General features: G+C 37.5%; 1 protein-coding gene across 3 annotated transcripts in view; it reads left to right on the forward strand.

Annotated features, from left to right (window-relative positions):
* Window positions 1-20775, forward strand: part of SLC12A2 (solute carrier family 12 member 2) — a 56387-nt gene that overhangs the window by 24672 nt on the left and 10940 nt on the right. For all 3 annotated transcript variants that reach the window (XM_050328745.1, XM_050328744.1, XM_050328746.1), the window contains exons 10-19: window positions 3179-3327; window positions 8025-8132; window positions 8753-8876; window positions 10052-10153; window positions 11390-11545; window positions 12522-12621; window positions 15346-15457; window positions 17960-18100; window positions 18306-18412; window positions 20071-20150. In XM_050328745.1, the coding sequence (XP_050184702.1) occupies window positions 3179-3327; window positions 8025-8132; window positions 8753-8876; window positions 10052-10153; window positions 11390-11545; window positions 12522-12621; window positions 15346-15457; window positions 17960-18100; window positions 18306-18412; window positions 20071-20150 (1179 nt within the window). The remainder of the gene's footprint in view (window positions 1-3178; window positions 3328-8024; window positions 8133-8752; window positions 8877-10051; window positions 10154-11389; window positions 11546-12521; window positions 12622-15345; window positions 15458-17959; window positions 18101-18305; window positions 18413-20070; window positions 20151-20775) is intronic.

The following is a 20775-nucleotide window of genomic DNA, read 5'->3' on the forward strand; positions in this document are numbered from 1 at the left end:
TGCCTTTTAAATGAAATTCTCATTTATATAAGAGTACCACTGGTTTTACCACTAATGAGATTTCCTTTTTTAAGATACCGATTGTGCTAGTCTGCTTCTGTTGGCTAACACTGGAGCGTAGCTCTGCCATATAGTCTGTAGCGATTGTACTTCATGCAGCAATAATGACCTACACTTATTAGATTGACGGCATAAACCTTTTCTACCAAATTTGAATACTTTGGAACTTCAGCCCGCATGAGAATAAAATGCTTGTTAATACTCACTTGTTAATGGAATACTTTGATCATTTTCCAAGCATGAAAAATGCAATAGAAAATAGTGTCAAAAAAAGGGCAGTTTTCAAAACCAACTGGATGTGGAATTGTTGGATGCTAGTTAGAAAAGGCCAGCAGAAGTCAGAGATTATAAGTGAAATTTAGCTTTTTTTCAAGGCACTGAATTAGGCATGTTGGACAAGTACGTATACTTTGATCCCTTTCACAGAGTTAGTGGTAAGCAAGTGATTAAAACATTGAAGATGCTGAGGTTGCTGAGCAGCCATATCTGAAGAAGATGATATTCTGAACTTAGCTCAGTATTTTTATGCTCTGTAGCTAGTAAAAGGTTTAAATAGAATAGAAAAGGCTTAAAAAAGGAAAATCGCTAGTCCTGATGATAGAGCTAGGCAACTATTTCAAAAAGATAATAGCTGTGAGGAGAAACAAGCAGTTTTGTATTTTAGCAAAGGACTAATGCAAATAGGCAGGTGGCAGGAGGCAGATTTCATGGGCAAATTTGGCATCAAAATTCTTGAAAGATCAATTTCAAGGAACAACATTTATTACTTTAAAAGTGACGGAAGCTCTAATAAAAAATTACCCGAAGTTCTGAGTAGGTTTAAGATGTGCTTCCTGTACTTTGGAAAGTAAAACTAATTATTAAGAACCTAACTGTAAATGCTTGTAGCACTAGTGAAGTTAAAAATTCTGAAGTACAATCTAAGGGACTCAGGGTGGTACCTCTGGAATTCATGCAGTTAAGGGAAAACTTGATATAGATGGCCTCTTAACCTTCTCAGGCTTATAGCATGGCAAAACTTCAATGGATTGTGGCAGGAACATGCTTATAAATGCCTGTGAAAAGGGGAAGTACTGTTTTTACGGGAAAGACAACCTAGAGGTTCTCAGGGAAAATATTGCCAGAACTTTATAAATCAATAAAACTTTTCTGAATAAGGGTTAAATACAGTGTCTAGATTGTTACTTAGATTTAAGTGTCTTCTGCTGAGAACAGAGCCAGCCCAGCTGGCTTATTTTCTACATCCTTTCATAGTAAGGCCGACATTAATTCCTAGTGCCATTATCCCTTCCTGTCACACTTTGACTCCATGCCTGAAAGTCCTGCTATCCAGTTGGATCTGATCTATGAAAAAATGAGGAAGAGTAGGGTTATGATAGCTCATGGTAGGTATTTAAAGGGTTGCTCAACTTACTGGGCCTGCCACTGCAATCTATCACCAACAAAATGTTACTTGCAAATAGTTTAGCTGGGAACTGTGTTGTCCCACCCATCATATACTGCTTGAGTGTCTTTGGGAAATACTTCTGTGGTGGAGGAGAAAAAACATTTTCATTTGACTGAGCTTTTAATTCCATTTAAAACAGAAAACAACAAAAAACCCCCTAGCCCCTCCACATGCTTACAAAAAGCATAAGACAGGTGATGAATATAGGAAATTTGTACTGTAGTTTAATCAGTAACTAAGAAAGAAATCTCAGGAGTGGAAGGATTAAGTAATATCCATCTTATGGGACCAGGTTTTACTGTGGACTCTTAATCAAGTTTTAATGGCTGAGAAGGAATCTGAATATAGTGTAGGTAATTAGGAATTCATTTTCCCAATGGAAGAGAGGCAAATTACGTAGAAATCCAGCAATATGACTGGAGAAACTTAAACTTGCAGCTCATCTGTGCCCTTCCCATTTTGCAAGTAAATACTTTGGGTCCTCAGATGTTCTGGTTGCCAGGACCTCCTTGTCGTGCAAGTTGCTAGAAGATCGAAGTAAGGGAATTTTATTGACTTTACACTAGAGACTTCTCTCTTCCCAATTCCTTGTTTAATTCCTGTTCTTGGAAGTATTCACTGTGTCCAGACAGTTTGATTGCCATAACTATTAAATCATAAAATATTAAATAATACTTAGTCTACTCTAATTTTTATCCTATATGAGACAAAAAATCGTGATGTAGAAGGCTTATGGCCTTTTGGTACTATTAGTTATTTTTCTTAGTATTTACATGCTAAAATAGTGTGTCTTCACCATTCTCTTGACCAGCAAAATTATAAATAATCATAGATGAACTGTAGATAGCAAGGAAGGTGATAATTACAAAAAAAATGTGGAAGGAATGGTGCTGTGTGGCTGTGTTTTTCACTGGGAAACCAACTGAAAATACAGTGGTCATATAGGAGTTGGCTTGTTTAAATGTTAGGAAGTGGCTTGCAACAGACTACATGACAAACTGTTCAATTTTTTTTAAAATTTCTGAGCCGTATTGACTGGGAAAAAAAGGAGCCACAGTACTCTATACACTTGTCTACGTACATCTGTACATACAAAACAAATATGCAGTCCCATAGAATTGGACTGCCTGAGTTGGAAGGGGACCTTAAAGATCACCTCATTCCAGCCCCCTGCCATGGGCAGGGACACCTTCCACTGTGCCAGGTTGCTTCAAGCCCTGTCCAACCTGACCTTCCAAGGATGGGGCAGCCACAGCTTCTTTGGGCAATCTGTACCAATCCTGTCAATTCAAGTGTTGGTGCATAATACTGCAATTCAAGAGCTGTGTGGAAACTCATTTTTCAGAGAAATAGTATATTAAGCTGAAATTGTGCCATTAAACTTTTGCAAGTCTGTTGTCGTTGTTTTGCTCTGTGCTGAAACTTCTCTTATTAGACTCAGATCTGTTAAAAAATTGAAGGTCCTCTCAGGCAAGAGAGCAGTTAGTTTGCATGTTTGTATTTTCACTTCATAGTGAAGATATGCTTAGTACTGAAATGTGTTTAAAATAACACTGCCTTTTAATGTTGCTCGGTGAGATCTTGTTTACATAAAAAGAATTGAGCTTGACACACGTCTTTAAGTTCAGGTTCAGTTTGTTAATGCCTTTTTTATTGTTGTGTCCACTGTAGGTTCCTGTGTTGTGCGAGATGCCACAGGGAACTTTAATGACACCATTGTCACAGAGCTGACAAACTGCACTGCTGCAGCCTGCAAATTAAATTATGATTTCTCATCCTGTCAGACAAAGTGTCCCTATGGGCTGATGAACAATTTCCAGGTATAAAACTTTCTCTGGTCTTTGGCTTTTGGGTGGCTTCTTTTTGTTTCTTTCGCTGGTTTGTTTTTGGTTTTGGGTGGTTTTGTTTTGGGGCGGGTGGTGTTGTATTTGTTTTGGTTTTGTTGGTTGGTTTTCTTTTGTATGTTTTTGTTTGGTTTTTGTGGTTTGTTTTTGTTCTGTGTTTGCTTTTTGTTTTGTTTTTTTTTGTGTTGGTATAGTTTTGGTTTTGTGGTGTTTCGTTCGTTCTTTGTTTTTTTTTAATTGTATATTAAGAAAAATCATAGGTAAATATACCCATCTCCAAAAAGGCAAGATTTATCTGGAAAAGTTCAGTGGTACACTCTGGCTGGTATGTAGAAGAAGAGTGTATTCATATCAAAATTTTGGGGTTTTATACACACGTGATATAAATATTTACTTTTCTTCTGAATAAATATAAAGATATAAAGATAGTTATATAAATACATGTTTGGATATTTATTTTATATTAAATAATATATAAATATTATTATATAAATATAAATATTTACTTTTCTTCTGGTTAGGTGGTACTGCAGCTCTCTTTAGGTGCCATTCACTGATGGGTTTAGTTGTACTCTTTTTTTCAATAGTGGTGCATAGTAATCGTAGGTAGCCTCTGTCAATAACCTTTTTGTTAATTTTATAAGTATTTTAGAAAATACACTGACTTCTTAAGAATGTTTTACATCTTTATCACAGTATCCCTTTTAATGGTAGGAATCTTGTGAATTTCCATTGTTTAAAGCTGATGTTACTTGATTTAAAAATCCTCCAAGAGTTACAGGGTAATTCATAGTCTTCCACACACATTTCACAGGTAATTGTGCTGTCTGTGAACTACTGGCAAGTGTTTGAAAGAACTGGCAAGTGTTTGAAAGAACAAGGAAAATGTACTTACTGCTAATTGATTTTCAGCTTGTTTTGGGGTATCCCATCTTTGCCCTAAATCTTTCCATTAGGTGTAAAAAACGTTGACTAGAGATGAAGCTGAAATCCGCTACTGAAAAAGATACTGGAGTTGATGAGAAGTACATGTAGTACATGTACTCCTTACGTGTGCTGGCACATTAGGCTGACAACCTTGTCTGCAAAGCTCTGTGGAAAACCTGTTTCATATGTGCTGAAATAACATTGCAGTGCAGACCATTCTGTTAGAATAAAATGCATTTTTATAGTGGAATAATTTGAATAATAATAACCTCAGGATTAAAGGGTGGGCTCAGTTCCACACACATTGTGTCTCACCTAAAAAAAATCCAATGCGCAGGCTGGAAGGTGTAAAGACCTTCCCCGGATCTTCGCTCGCGAAGACTGGCCATTATTATTAATTTGAATATCTGTGTAATGTTACTTTGTTCTTGTTTAGAGAAAGTCAGACTTGCTCTTGTGGTGGGAATGATAATTCTGCAAAATCGGGTGACTTTCCTCATCTACTTAAGGTCAAAAGAGTCACGGTATTGTCAGATGTACAGCAGCCAATAGCGTGTAACTGGTTTCCTCACATATGTCTTTTTCTTTAAGTCATAACTTTTTCTTACCATAAATGTTGCTTTTACTTGAGTCTTTCTGTCTTCCAAATTATTCCTGCTTCTCTCTGGGAAAACAAGTGAGTGCCAAACAGGAAAAGTCACTTTCAAGGCCAGAGGCAGCACAGAGAACACTGTGCCCCTCACGCCCCCCTGCTTTGTTGGGGTTTTCAAAACTGTGTCATGGAGACCACACAGCATCTCTGGGCAACCTACTGCAGTGCTTAGCCACCTTCTCTCTGGAATTTTGTTTTTCTAATACCCAGTGGGACTTTCCCTTGCTGCTTTTTCTCTCATGCTCATAGCTTTTGTTGTTTATCTGTGAGAAGAGTCTGATTCTGTCTTGTCAGAAGATATCAGAAGGAAGTTGTTTGTGTGAGTGGCTGTTCACCTAATGAGAAACTCCTGACCATTTTCTGAAAGAACTGCCCTCAACTTTAGATCTGTATATATGGTATCTGTAAGGAGAGATTTTTTTTTTCCATGTGCAGGGCACAGTGTGTGTGGGAATAGGGGCTCCAAGCTTGTATACCTCTCAAGCTCTTAATACAAACATAACTTCTTTATGTTATGGTAAATAACTTGAGAACAAATTCTTCAGACACTGAAATTAATCCCTAACGTGAGCAAAGAGTGGTGTATTTGTCTTACAGCTTGTAAACACGCAGCCTCTGAGGCTGAAAGTGCCAGTTTGTGCGCACAGCCTGATGACTTTTATCACTTCAGTGCACTCTGTACTGCATTCAGTTCTTCTGAGAAAGAACTGATCTGAAGTTCCTGCTCAGGCAACTCAGGTTTTGAGTGTGTTTGGATAGCAAATGCATGGCTTGTAGTATGATTTACCTGTGGAAATCTTAGGTTAAAAACTTGGACGGTTGGTCAGGCAGGCTTAGTCAGACTTGCATTAAAAGACCATCTTTAGTTTCTGTTGTATTCAGTGCCAGTGAATTACAGGTCCTTCTCACAGATTTCAGACATTTGTCTGCTCAGTGTCAGTGATTATTCTGTGCACAGGCTGTCACCTGGCAGAAGAGTAACTTTGAAAACTTCTCTATAGCTTCACCCTAAAACTTCTGTAGAAGAAGTTACAGCTTTGGGTAACTTAAATGCAGAATCTGGTCAACTTTGGATGAAAGTTGAAAGTAGCATGAAACTCCATTGTTTTGATACAGCATTTTTTTTCTGCTCCACGATGGCTGAACCAAAGAACTAAAACTGTAGTCAGAATATGGTATTTTGTTATCCCAGACATTTGGAATTTAAGAAACTACCTAAACTGCAAATGCCAAGCAAACATAATGAGGCCCTTATCAGCAGGAACTGTATATCTGTGTTACCACACCAGTGGTTACAGGGCCATTCTGTCCTTCCAGTTCTGCATGTTCTTTCAGGGATGAAAATTTCGGTTCTATAGGCAGCTGCAGTGTGTGGGCTCCTTGGTTTGTGGTCATGAGGTCTGGATTATGGTGTCTGTATTGGGGGTGGGAGGGAGGGGTATTTAACACTATGGCATAATGGTTCTGCTGGAATTGGTTCCCCTTGTATTCCCCTAGAAGCTTCTTCTAAAGTCTCTTACATTAGTAACCCAAGGCATAACTTGCTAGCTTTTAAAATACCAAATGTTATTTGCATACATATTGCTCAGATATCTCTCAATTTTATGTATTTTATTTCTATAAAATGGTGTAATACTCAAAAATACATAGGGTAAATAATTGGAGGCATTGGATAGAGCCTAGAAAGAGAATGTAAAATATGAGTAGATTGTAAGAAATTGATGCAAGTATAGTAAAGTCATGGAGACTTGTACATAAATTCTGTCTGTAGCCAGGGAAGATTGATGGTCATCCTTGCAGGGAAGAAAATTTTCATGCTGCTTCTATAAAAGTTATTCTCTGTTTGTTTATTATGTTATTATAACAAAAGTTTCTTTCTAAAATAATAGTAAAACATTAACACCCTTAAGCTTTCTTCTATAATACAGTGTAGGATTATTAGAAGTTGTCATTTAGAACTGTAACTTTTTCTGTTGCTCATAAAACTAACTTAAACCCAGGCAAAGGAGGCATAACTTAATAAATGTGTTGTTTGTTTTGTTCATCTGTGATTAAAGGCTTGGCACTCCTTTTTTTATCAACTGCAAATAGTCTTCAGGAAATACTGTCCTTCATTCATTACAGTACTATGACAGCTACTTCACTGTCATCTGTTGCAACCTACAATTATTTAATTTCTCTCTTTAGGCAAGGCATGTCTTGTATTGACCAGTGAAAGCTGATGTAGTGTAGAGATCTGGTTGCTTGTTGGAGAGGCCCAGCAGCCTTTGTTAGCTTGGTCTGAGGAAAACCACTAAATTTGATCATGAATTTGGCTCTAGGAATGTGAAAAAACCTCGTATCAGTCACCTGTATATTGTGTCTGAGAACATGTCCGACATAGTAAGATTGCTTTAGGCAACTAGAGTCTACAACTTCAAGTGACAGTAACTTAGAAATGGGACGCTTCTGCATGATCTTTCTTGCCTTCCTTCAGTCGCTTTCCAGCTGATCTAGCTGAGTTTACCAAGCTGAAAGGCAAGTAAGTAGTGCAAATAATGCAGAACTAGAGTTCAGTCTGTTGACTAAAAAGCATTGGCTGTCTTAAAGCAACTTAGGCTTTTGTTTTATAAAGAGAAGTACTCTATTAAGCCATGAATATTTTAAGTACGTATTTTTGTATCTTAGTTGTGCAACTTTTCACTACAAGCCCAAGTACTCCTCAGCAGGGCAGCTCTCAGTGAATTCTTCTCCCGTTCTGTACTCGTGTCTTAGTGATAGGCTAGTCAACATATGAAACAAATTCCAGTATATTTTTCTTACATTACCATTTTCTAATCCACTTATGAACCCATGAAGACTTTGTAGCATTGATTATTTGACCTGAGGATTACATAGTTTGACGATATATTCTCTGAAAAGCCACCTTCTCTTGTTCTAAAAATAGGGTCCATTTATATCCCCTGATATGTCTCTACTTCATTCATTTATATGAATGCATGATATTTAGACAGCTTTTAAGTGGAGAGTACATAGTGGTTTTTTCTGTAGTTAATGATATCCATTATAGTATACTTTTCACATTTTTTAAAAAAAGAAATTATTTTTCTTTCAGGTAATGAGCATGGTATCAGGATTTGCACCACTGATTTCTGCAGGTATTTTTTCAGCCACGCTGTCTTCTGCTCTGGCATCTCTTGTGAGTGCACCTAAGATCTTCCAGGTAAGTAGGGGAGCAGAACCATAATATTTTAAAGAATAATTAATTTTTAGTCATGATTTTTGGAAAGGGACTCTTGACATACTGCCATCATGATTCATACCAGTTGAAGTCAGTAGATTGTGTTAATATTAACCTTTTGTTTAGAATGAGAGAACAGTATGTTACTGTTTGATGTTTCTGAGTGTAATTTTGCTTTACCATCTTTTAACTACTTAGTTTCCTTCTTTGTCTTAATATTTGTCTTTAATTGGGTTAAAAAAAATCAGTAGGAGTCAGTTGTAGAAAGGATTTTGTTGCACAATAGAAATGAAAGTACTAATGCATGCATTGGGCAGCTTTCTGAGAAAACAGTCTCTAAAGAAAGACCTTGTGATTGTAAGACACCTAAAGTGAAATAGTTAAGGAGAGCAGAGCTGCTATTCCTGCAAATAGACATTACTGAAGAATATAATATTGGAAATTCAAAATGTCAAGATGGAAAGAGTTGAAAACAGAATTAGTATATAAAAGGTTATAAACCTTTGTTCAGGAAGGTAATTTGCAATGGAAGATGACATTAGAAAGAATACATTTTGAACAAAATGCATACTGACTTGTGATTTTATTTTTTTTTTTCTTAGGCTTTGTGCAAAGACAGCATTTACCCAGGATTTCAAATGTTTGCTAAAGGCTATGGGAAGAACAATGAACCACTGAGGGGATATATTCTAACATTTTTAATTGCTCTTGGCTTCATACTAATTGGTTAGTTGGAAATTGTAATAAATCTCAGTGCTGTTTTGTCCTTTAGAACGCATTCAAGTCCAAACTGTGACTTTATGACAGTGGTCTAATGCAAAGCTTAATTCTAAGCCAGCATTCGAAATCTGTTTATTTGGAGGATTACTTTCCCCTGTCTTGTAGATATAACTCTGTCTAGAACTGCAGTAAATTTTAACGGTAGGAATACTGCACTTAATAACCACAGATATCTGTCTTTAGTTACTACTGGCCAGTAAAATGACAGCTTTTACTTAAGTAGAGAGATGTTATGTCTTGTAAATATGAAAGTTTATTTCAGATATTTATGATTACAAAAGCTTCAGTAAAGAACAAACTTGCCTGAGCAATATTTTTTAAAGTGTGTTTTTCTATTAAGTTGCAAACAGTAGAGATGAGTGCTGATGCTGCTGTTCCTAAAGGTAACGATTAGTCTAGGCAGAATTACATATATTATGTGTAGATGGCAAACTAATTGTGCTGTTGTCCACCCATGAGTTCTGTGCCAGTGCTTTTGAACTTTGCCAGTTTACTCTTTCCTCCAAGTCTGCATAAGGCAGAGATATACGCATAGAACCCATGAGGTTCTACTGACTATGCTGACTTGAAGCTTAATTGCAACAAGTAGAAACTTGTAGGCTAGCATGGCACATTCTGTATGTTGGGGGTTTTGTGATGGTGAGAGTACACATAAATGTTTTGTACTCTGCTACCTCGAGGAAAGGAGGGCATCAGGTTCTTTCCTCCCACTAAAGAGGATTTGGGCATCACTATTGTGGTGATGTTGGTGTGTAATAATGCTCTGTGCTGCTACTATTGATTCAGCTTCCAGTTTAAAATGCAGGCAGATGAACATGTTTGTCATATTGCTCACACTTTGTCAGCTGTTGCTATTCACCGTAGTGAAAACTGTCTGAAACTTAGGAGTGTCTTGTTCTTTGCTGTTTGAGAATTGACCTGGGGATGTACCGCCGATGTGTTAGTGCCCTATATACTGCTGCTGGAATTCTTCAGAACCCAGTGTATTGGTGCACTGAACTGCATCTCCTTAGAGTATATTAGAAAATAAGGTGGTTTGTTGCAAAATTTTTACTTTATAGTCTACAAAAGCCGTTGGATGATTTCTTTGATAACAACCTGCTTTGTTTTTCATTTTGCAGCTGAACTGAATGTCATTGCTCCAATTATTTCTAATTTCTTCTTGGCCTCATATGCCTTGATTAACTTCTCTGTATTCCATGCTTCTCTAGCAAAATCTCCAGGTAGGAACTACATTTTGGGAGTGGGAGTTTAGCCTGCAATTCCTTTATGCATAAATGAAATTTAAAAGGTATTAATATAAATTAAGGTTTACTTTAATTACTAAATACCTGCTTGATTCTCATGGCACATTTGAATTAAAAGAGTAATGTGTTGTGTACCTTGGTCTTCTGAAATTCTAAGAACTGGATGATCCAGTAGAGCTTGGGAGCTACTAATCTTATCACCTTTGCTGAGGGAACACAAGGTAATTCAGTCTATTCAGAAACTCTTGAAGAAGACTTTCTTACTTACTCAGTATCTGGTGTTGGTAAACCACCCTATTTTTGTCTTTGGATTTCTGTTAATATATTCCATCCTCCTGTCCAGAAGAAATAGGAATTTCAGATGGTATTTCTAAATCTTTGTAGTCTTTAGTGTGGGAGGTTAGTTAATTTATAGGAATAATCCAAAACCCAGTACTTGCAGAGCAGATGTATATCATACCCAGTCCACAGGCATTTGTACTGAAATAACACCCTTAAATGCTTCTTAAGTCACTGAACTGGAAGATAGTTGGGGAATTTTTTTGCAGGAGGATGGGCATAAGAGTTTACACAACAGTTCTGTGTTTAATACGCTTGTTAATCTTGGATGTGTTTTTGGGAGTGTATGTGTGCACATGTATTTACCTGATTTTGGATAAACTTGAGGCAAATAAGGCTGTAAAACAGTGACAGTCGAGTACTTTGAAATACTCAAGTTCTACTTGGGTATATCTGTCCTTTTCAAGTGGTGAAAATTTATGACTGTGTGAAAATAGTAAAAATGCTCAACTAAAAACAGTTAGTAGTGTATAGAGACTGAGTCATGAGCTGATGATTCATGTTTTACTGTCTTTTACAGTAAAAATAATCTGTCAGACGAGCCATTGCAAAAGGTTTCTGTAGCATGATTTAATAGACATACTGGCACAAGCATCTTCAAACTTTCCTTTTGAGCTATGCTTTTAGAGGGCAAAATTAGGAGCATTTGCATATCTGTCTAAGAAAGATGCAAATTCATTTGAAGGGTGTTGGAAAATTGAAAGCATAAATGTGCAAACCTGTATTTTGTACATCACTGAAAACCACACTTTCATGTGAAATGTGATGCAGAACACTAGAGAAGGGAAAAACAGATAGTGATTCCTTCTCTTGGAGTAGTGATAAAATTAATTTCTCCCCTCTTTTCTGTCCTCTAAATTATATTTTGACTAGGTTGGCGCCCTGCTTTCAAATACTACAATATGTGGATTTCTCTTGTTGGAGCTATTCTGTGCTGCATTGTAATGTTTGTCATTAATTGGTGGGCAGCACTTCTAACATATGTCATAGTCCTTGGGCTTTACATTTATGTCACTTACAAGAAACCAGGTACGTATAGGGGCTTCTTTTGGTTGTGGGGAGTGGGAAAGAGAGTTGCAGAAGGGAAAAAGTGGTGGCCTTTGTGGGGAGAGAAAACCCAACAATTTGTGATTGGGCTACTAGTTCAAACTTCTGTTTCAGGCTTTAGTTGTAAAGAAATGTAATTATGCCTGTGTAGTCAGTGCTGTTCCCTCTCCTCCAAAATTATGAAGATGTGTGCCTTTCACTTAGACATATATATCTGAATGAAAATTTGAGGAAAAGGGTGATACGGAAAGAACTCAGGTTGCAGCAAAAAAAGGCACTACAAAAGAATGTGATATCTTGATGGGAACTGAGAGAGGATGCTTTTCTACCTTTCCTAATTGAAAAGGGATTTGAGTGGTGGATGCTTTTTCAGTAAACCATTCCTAATGCTATGAACGATTTGTTAGTGCTTCTAAGAACTCTGTATGTTTTAAATACAAGATGGAGCACAACTGAGCAAAAGAAAGTGTTTCTAAAGTTGGAAATAAGGAAAACACTGCATCTGGGTCTGTGAAGATCTATGAAGTACTTGTATGATAAGGGTTAGACTCCATGATCCATGTGGGATATTCTTTGACTGTGATAAATTCATTGTAGCTGGCAGAAGATGTGTATTGGAACAAAATGAGAGGGTAGTGGGACCTTTCTTTTCCTCATAACAATAATAAACTCAAAGGATTTGCTTAATCTAGCAGTTTTTCACTGTAAATATCTTGACTGTGAAGGAAATGCTTTGAGGTTAGTTTTTTCTTTGCTGTGATATAAAATAACAGCATTTTTTCTGAGATTATCTTTAATAGAGTTGCCTGTTTAGCTGTAGGGTTTGTTGACTTGTATTGTGTAGAATGTATAGAGGTGTAGCTTAAATTTGTTGTTTTCAGTTTGTATCCAACATTCATGTTGTGATCATGTAGTTTTATGTATAAATAGTATGTCAGAACTTCATATTTTTCAACAGATGTGAACTGGGGATCCTCTACGCAAGCGTTGACTTACTTGAATGCACTGCAGCATTCTATCCGGCTCTCAGGAGTGGAAGATCATGTGAAGAATTTCAGGTAACTTCAGTTAATATTAAAAATAGGAAATTGTGTTCAGTAGAGCACTGTCACAATGTTTGCTGTCGTGGCTTCCATTAAATGCACTGTTACACCCTATCCTGCTCGACAGGTTTAGGGGAAGGTTGTTTAATTCTGGGCCATGCATGGGAGAAACAACAAAATCCTCAGGAAGTTCAATAACAAACTTTCACTTGCAAACTTTAGAACATTAAGGCAGAATAAGGTACTTGGCAGATTTTAAAACAACATCCAGACAAAGTAAAGCATTTCACAGACTGTAACTTTGCAAGCTTAAACTTAGGCAACCTTAACTTCGACACAAGAAGACACCTACTAAGGCACTGACTGGAATTTCTAGGCTGGTTTACAATATATTTTGAGAAGTTAGGAGAGAAGGTGAACGAAAGGATAAGATGAGAAAGACATCACCACTCATGGATCAAGTGACTAGATGTGATTACTGCAATTTTGATGTCTCTTGGTCTAAGTGGTGGTCCCAGTCTTGGTCTGTTGGGGATGCAGGAAGCACACAATGCACAAAGTTCATTAAGTTAATGACTGTTTAGGTTCAGGTGGGAACACCCAGGTACCTCCACTGAGGGGGGAGTTCAGCACTGTTGCAACATTGAATCATGTGCAGTCCTCTGGTGGAAGGCTCCAGAAATGAATCTGGGGGCTCTTTGTGAGTCTTTGATGGTTTAGGGCATGGTCTAAGACATGGGCAGCTGCCTTTCACATCAGTATGTTTGAGCCAGTTATACCCTACCAGAAGGGATGAACACTTTGTGGCCTTGGTGTGAGTGTCTCAGTATCTCTTTGCGTGGGAATTTTTACACCTGAGCCACTTGAGTAAGGAAGGACATTGCCATGATAAAAAGCACTGTCCCATCTCACAGCATCTGTTTCTTATTGGCCTCTTCCCTGATCTGGCTCAAAACCCAGCTTGTTGCCAAACAAAAGTTGGTTTGTCATGGTCATCCTCTTGTTCCCTGCACCTGGGCTGCTACTTTGCACATCCTCAGCCAAGTACCTCCTGCTTTTGCAAGTGGATAGTTGTCTGAGCCATTAACCATTAACATTTAGTTTCTCATGCGCGTGTTCGTCTCCTGTGACTTACAACAGCTTCAAATTTCTTCATCATGGACATCCTCTGAACATATTGTGTGAGCATTTTGTCTGTGATTAGGGTTTGCACCTCAGAAGCAAGGGTGAGGATGATGCGTGCTTACTGTTAGATGCCTTGTGGTCTATGCCTTGTGGTCTGCATCGTGAACTGTGATTTGTGTTCCTCTTTGAAACTGAATTGGAGGATATGCTCCAAAGCGCTTATGAGCATTTACTCCACTTGGGATGAAAATGATGTTACCTAAAATCCTGAAGATATGTATGTCTGGGTGTTGTACTCAACACCAACTGTTTCGCTTCAGAAGTCTCTCACTGCAGTTCAGTAATGGCAGACAGGCTGGACGAATGTTTTCCACGCAGCTGAGGAACAGGTCTGTTTTGTTGTCTATCAGTATGGCTCCCCAGGAAAGGTCCTACTCAAAGAGGCAGTTTTCTGTCCTATTAGTAATTATCTGGGATATGCTGTTGTAAAGGAAAGACACTTCAAGTAAATTTAACAAAAACTATTGATTTAAACTAATTCATCCAAATAAATGGAATTATAGATTAAGACGGATCATTTTAGCTTGAACGTGACCTTTCCATATGGTCTTGTCCAGTCCCTGACTCAACTGACTCACCATGGGTCCAACTGCAAAGTTGCATCAAACTTTGATGTTACACCAGGTTGCTCAGGGCCGTATCCAATCAAGTGTTGAGTATTTCCAAGGATGGATATTCTATTGACCTGTCTGTTCAAGTAGAGCACTTACCTCCTACATGCTGCCTTTGCCCAGCACAGGATTAATAGTCTTGGCAATTAGTCTAACAGATCTCTATCTTTGCATTCTTAGGGCAGAATTTAATAAGAAATGAGTTAAGGGAGAGATTCTTAGCACAGATTTTCTCTGAGGTTTTGAAGAACCTGGCAGGAACACAAGGTTTAGTGGTGGATTTAGTAGTGTTAGGTTTATGGTTGGACTCAATAATCTTAAAGGTCTTTTCCAGCCTAAATAACTGATTCGGTTCTATGATTCTGACATCAAAAATGAACTGAAACTACCACAGAGATTGAGACAGATTACTTTAAGTGATTCTCATGATATGGAAAATTTTCAGCTGAAATGAATTCTGAAGTCTGGACACATAATCTTTTAAAATTGATTAGAAAGTTGTCTTTAATAAATTACTTGCAGTAGTTTGATTCTGCCTTCTGAATGATAGTAGTTTTAAAAAGAGCATACGATTCCAGTTTTTTTGTTGGACTCCAAAGAATCTAAGCTAGAAAATGTGAAGGGAAGGGATGGGACTTAAAAATGGGGGAGGAAGTTCGTGCCTCTGACCTAGTCTTGTCTAAAATCTGTTTAAACCTTTTAAATGTGTAAATGTTTAGATTTAATGGGAATGCTGAATTTTTGTCCAGTTAGTCATAGATCCACTGGCAGTTGTGAAACAATGATCTTTAGTTAATTTAATTTAGTCTTGTAAAAGTAGATAATTTTCGGAGATGATTATGTTGTTATGGCTAATATTTGGAGGAAACATTTCTGTTACTAAAAATCCCCCAGAACTCCAGATTAATTTCAGTCTTTCTCCCCCATCTATTCATCATTCTAGACCTCAGTGCTTAATTATGACAGGAGCTCCAAATGCACGTCCAGCTTTGCTTCACCTTGTCCATGCCTTCACCAAGAATGTGGGCTTGATGATCTGTGGCCATGTGCATATGGTAAGTGTATTCTGTCTTTACTTTAAAATTACCTTGTTGGAGTTTTTTTCTATCTAGTTTGGGGTTTGTTTTGGGGTTCTTTTAACCTGTTTGCTTTTTGTTTCTCTTTTTTTCTTTAAATGTGGGGGTTTTGGTTTGTTTATTTATTATCTCCTTTTTAAATGAAAGCATCAGTAGACATTAAGAAGTGCAAAAAGAGATTCACTAGTAAGTTCCACTCATATGTGGATCATCACTGTTCCAGTTAGGTGTACTGTGGGGGAAATATTCCAAAGTTACTACTTAGATCATTTGATGTCTAAATGCTGAAGAACCTTTCTAGGAATAAAGTGAACACTGGATTACAACCTGAGCCTCTTTCTGTTCTGTGTCACACAGTCTCATGTAGTCTCTCATGCTTTGGATCTGCAGTATAGAGCTAAGTTTCCTCTCAGTGTGACTATTTCAGAGGGACTGATTGCTATGTAGAGCTCTTACAAAGCCTGAAAGAAAGTAAACTTTTCTGAGCAGGGAAGTCAGTAGCAGTTTATCCAGTAGTTAAAATTTGATCTTAACCTCCTGAGTAGTTTTTTTATTTCTTCAGTTATCATGTTCATTTCATTGGCAGCTGAAACAGTAATGTGAACAGGTATTTCCTGGTTTCTTTCTGTCCAGCCCCTACTATTTCACTAAGTATCTCTGGGTTTTTTTAATCAGAGTGTGAAATGTAGGTGGTTTTGCGCTGGGTTGTGTTGTGAGGGTGGTTCTATAAGGACATAATTTTAACAGCTGTTACTACCTAAATTGTCTCTTATGGCATACTTATAGAGTGGTTTCATGGTGGTGGAAAGGAAGCAAGCTTCAAGTAATTCTTCAGAGTCATGCTGAGTTGTGTTAGCTGAGATGTAGGGTGTCTGTCACACTGTGATCTTTACCAAAACTAAAACTAGCTACAGAGAGGTCATGGCATCTCTGGTCTGAAAATATGAAGCTAAATTACACAATCCCAACATGCTGATGTTTATCAGACTTCGTTACATCACTGAGAACATTTAGGCAAGTGTAAATATGACTGACCTGTGTCACCTCAGCACGAAAAAGATGTGGACCTGTTGGAAGGGGTCTAAAGGAGGGCCATGAAGATGTTCGGAGAGCTGGATCACCTCTCCTACAAAGACAGGCTGAGAACACTGGAGTTGTGCAACCTGGAGAAGAGAAGGCTCAGGAAAGACCTTAGAACACCTTCCAGTACCGAAAGGGAGCTTATAAAAAGGAGGGAGAGGGACATTTTATACAGGCAGGTGGTGTAGGACAAGGGGCAGTGTTTTTTCAAAGGGCAGGTTTAAGTTATATATTAGGAAGAAATTATGTATTCAGAGCATGGTGAGGCCCTGGCAGACATTGCCCAGAGAAGCTGTGGCTGCCCCATCCCTGATGGTGTTCAAGGCCAGGTTAGATGGGGCTTGGAGCAACCTGGGATAGTGAAAGGTGTCCCTGCCCATGGCAGGGGGATTGGCAGGTCACATCTAACTGTGTAACCAGTACAATGATTCTGTAACTTTAAATACTCTAAAAATGGATTTGAATATATACTACTCTTACTAAATATCACTTGTTTCTGATCTGATGAACAGATCAGAGCAAACTGAGTTAATGCAATCCACAGTACATACATAGTATGTCTTCCGGTTTCTGTCTGTGCAAACTTTATATTTCAATGAGTGTTAAAGGACAGAAACTGAGTAATAGTAGAGAGGTAAAATATCATAGATGGAATAACCTCTTTTAAAAAAATTGGGCTGTACTGAAAAGAATAAGGTGGTGTCGTCCTTCTTGTAGGAGGGCAATTCTGATTAGATATTACTTGGGAGAAATATCCTATCTCAATATTTAAAATGACTTTCCTGCAAGAAGGGTGACACTACCTCATTCTTTGCTAACTCTAAATATTTGGTCAGAGTCTGTGTCCTTTTGCAAAAACTGGGCTGCTGTGTTCTTGGTATACCTCGTCCTGTATTCTGCATTTTGATGTCTAGGAGGAACACAAAAGATTCTTCTTGATGTAAGTAATAAAAAGGAAGTATTTAAAGAGGAGGTGACTTTGACTACAAGATAAAACTGCGGAAGTGACACTACTGTGACAAAGGCGTTCTAATTAGGATTGATACACCTGGAGGCCCACTTGTACAGCTTGAAACAGATATTGCCAGATATGCTTTGGAGGACAAGCTTGTGCCACCCTCTGGGGAAGAGTGTTGTGCTCTGCAGGGACAAGTTTATTAAAGCTTGAGCAACCCTCTTCCTAAAGATGATAAAATTTTTCAGCCTGTGCTGCTGATAATGCCCTGTATTTTGTGGGGTTTGGGTGTTTTTGGTAGTGTGCAAACTTTTTTTGAGATTCTCTGAGTCTGACTTGTATTGTTACAGTGAAATTAAAAAAAAAAAGAAGATGGGATGGGGGCGTTTTTTTACTCTCACTACTCTTATTCATAATCTCCTCTTATTATTTTCTTATTTTGAAAGGGTCCTCGGAGGCAGGCCATGAAGGAACTGACAACTGATTTGGCTAGGTATCAGCGATGGCTAATTAAAAACAAGATGAAAGCTTTCTATGCACCAGTGCATGCAGAGGACTTGAGGGATGGAGGACAATATTTAATGCAGGTACATCTCTCTCAATTTTTGTTTTAAAGTGGTGAAGATGCACATCAAAATTGGAAGTGGCTTTATACTTTGAAGTATGTTCTGTTTTCAATATTATCGGATAGCTTTGATGAAAAGTACTTTGTTTGCTGCTTAAGAGAATAATAGAACCTTTAGTTGTTTCAATAACATAACTGTTTTATAATATACTTTTTATTCCTCATAGGCTGCTGGTTTGGGTAGAATGAGACCTAACACCCTTGTTGTTGGATTTAAGAAAAACTGGAGGCAAGGTGATATGAGAGAGGTTGAAACCTATATCAACTTATTCCAGTAAGTAGAAAATATGAAGCTGTAGGTCCTGTCTTATCCATTTCAATATGTTTGGTAGTAAGTGAAGAAAGATCTTAGTTGCACAAAGGTAGACTTAGATTTTCCATATGACTGATTCAGCACTCTTCAATACCTTGTTATTTTTCTGATGTGGAAACTGGTAAGCCTTTATAGTAAAGTAGATTACAAAACACAGCACAAACCCTTAAGATAATATAGTAAGCATAAGGAAGATGAGAGAGGAAATCCCAGTGTAATTTGACAGCACTGAAAAGTAGACCAGTTTTGGCTGAAAAATTTGAGTAACGTGTGCTACACAAACACTTAAGGAGAAAACCTCCTTATTTCACTTACACAGAGATTTTTTTGTGCAGCCTAAGTGGTACTTAACCCACTTCATTTGTGCTCTATACTTCTTGTTTACTGTACTTTTAAAAGAAAGAGAGGATGGGGGTTTACAGGCAGAGGTTAGGAAAGGGGGGGAAAAAAGTCTCACTCAAGAGAAAAGCAGGAGCACCAAATGCAGTGAAAAATAAGAAACACTTTGGTTAGTTCTTAGTTTTTCTTTTTTTCCTATTTTGTTTTGGGATGGCTTTTGCTGGAAGATCTGTCAAGGCCAACAAGTCATGTGGTTCTCCACATCCCTAAAGAAACCTCAGGAGGTAATAACTGTAGGTTAAGTGTATTTCTGGAAAATTAAAACTTGCTGAAGCACACAATAGAAACACATCTAATCTGTATAAATCTAACTTATTGAACAATTAAATTCAAGTGTTCACTAATGCACAAAACATTTCTCTCTTAAATCAAACTCAATTCTTACACGTACTATAGAATATATTGATACTTCAAACATTTCTAATTGAGTCTTAGTGCTTTCAAAGAGAAGTAGTTACTAAGTGAAATTTTGAGAAATTTCTGTCTGTGGAAATGATACGGGAGGGAGTTCTCTGATTTATGGTTGTTTGTAATTAATGAGGTATTTATATGTAAAGGATGGTTAGTGGTAATGCAAACTATGATATTATTAAGTTCATGTTTTTCATATCTTGTACCTTGGGGGGGAGGAAATTTTTACTAATTTTACTACAGTTTTACTTACCAATTTATTCAGGCTCTTTGGTTGTTTCTACAATAATGAAGTTTTCCCTCTGTTTTTGAATGGAGTGAGTTCCTACCTTATCAGATGTAACAGAACTAGGAACAAGATAGCTTACCTATAGATAACTTGATTCTAAATTACAACATCATAGGTGTTTTTAATACTCCAGTTATTTTGAAAAGATGTCAATGTTTTAGTTCTCAGTTCAAGAAGATCTACTCAAAGTAAATCCCTTTGTTGATTGAGGGAAATAAAAATACAGTTTTCTTCCTGTGTCTTATCCCTGCAGAACGTGACTGACCTGTTCGTGTTGCTTTTATTTAATCAGTTTTTACACAGATGGGAGAAGGAGAAGAGGGATCCTCTCTAGACATTGCTTTTCAGGATTTGCTGTTCACTGATAGATTGAATGATTTGGAATCAAAACTGAAATTGTAATGCAAATTTATTATTTGTGACTGCCAAAAGCAGTGTTTAGACACTGGAATTCGTTCAAGGTAGGTCCTTTGGAAATGAAAAAGCCGTAAAATAATTTGGTTTTGTCCCTTTTGTTTAGTGATGCCTTTGATGTTCAGTATGGTGTGGTTGTCATTCGCCTGCAGGAGGGCCTAGACATTTCTCATCTTCAGGGGCAAGGTAAGATTTATTTTTTTCGATCTGGTGAATATCTGTTCTAATTCCCTTTTAATATTGCTTTCTAAAAATACTAAATGAAAAATTATTAAGTAAAAGATCACCCTTCTTATGGAATAAAATTCAATGAAATTAGCAAGTCAGAACTGTAAAGTAAGAAAACCCAAGCAGATCTTGCTTTTTTGTGTGTTTCAACTTTCTGTATTTGTAAACTGTATATAACGTTTCCTAAAGATTTACTATTTTACTGGAACAAATTAAAGATGATAAGTTGGTATCGAGTATCTGGGACTCAAGCCTAGAAATTGTGAAAATCACAACAAATGATCCATGATGCAAGAATACCATGAGTCAGGTGTGGGATGCCAGCCCCTACACACACTGGTTTAGAGCTACTGAGTAATCTGTCTCAAATTTGGAAAGGTCTTCTGTTTTCCATGTGGAAGGCGTGGTCATGCTTTGTGGGTAGTGTTCTGAAGCGGAATGGTATAATTTGAGTTCATCTTCAAGCAGAATAATGAAGGAAGCCTGTGAGCTTTAGTGACAACTGCTGAGTTGATAATGTGTTTGTAGCTTGCTCCATACAAAGCAGCTGCAGTGAGGAGGAATCCTTGTGACACAAACTCTG

This window comes from Myiozetetes cayanensis, unplaced genomic scaffold, assembly GCF_022539395.1.
Source record: "Myiozetetes cayanensis isolate MyiCay16 unplaced genomic scaffold, myiCay2020 scf4, whole genome shotgun sequence".
Taxonomy (NCBI): domain Eukaryota; kingdom Metazoa; phylum Chordata; class Aves; order Passeriformes; family Tyrannidae; genus Myiozetetes; species Myiozetetes cayanensis.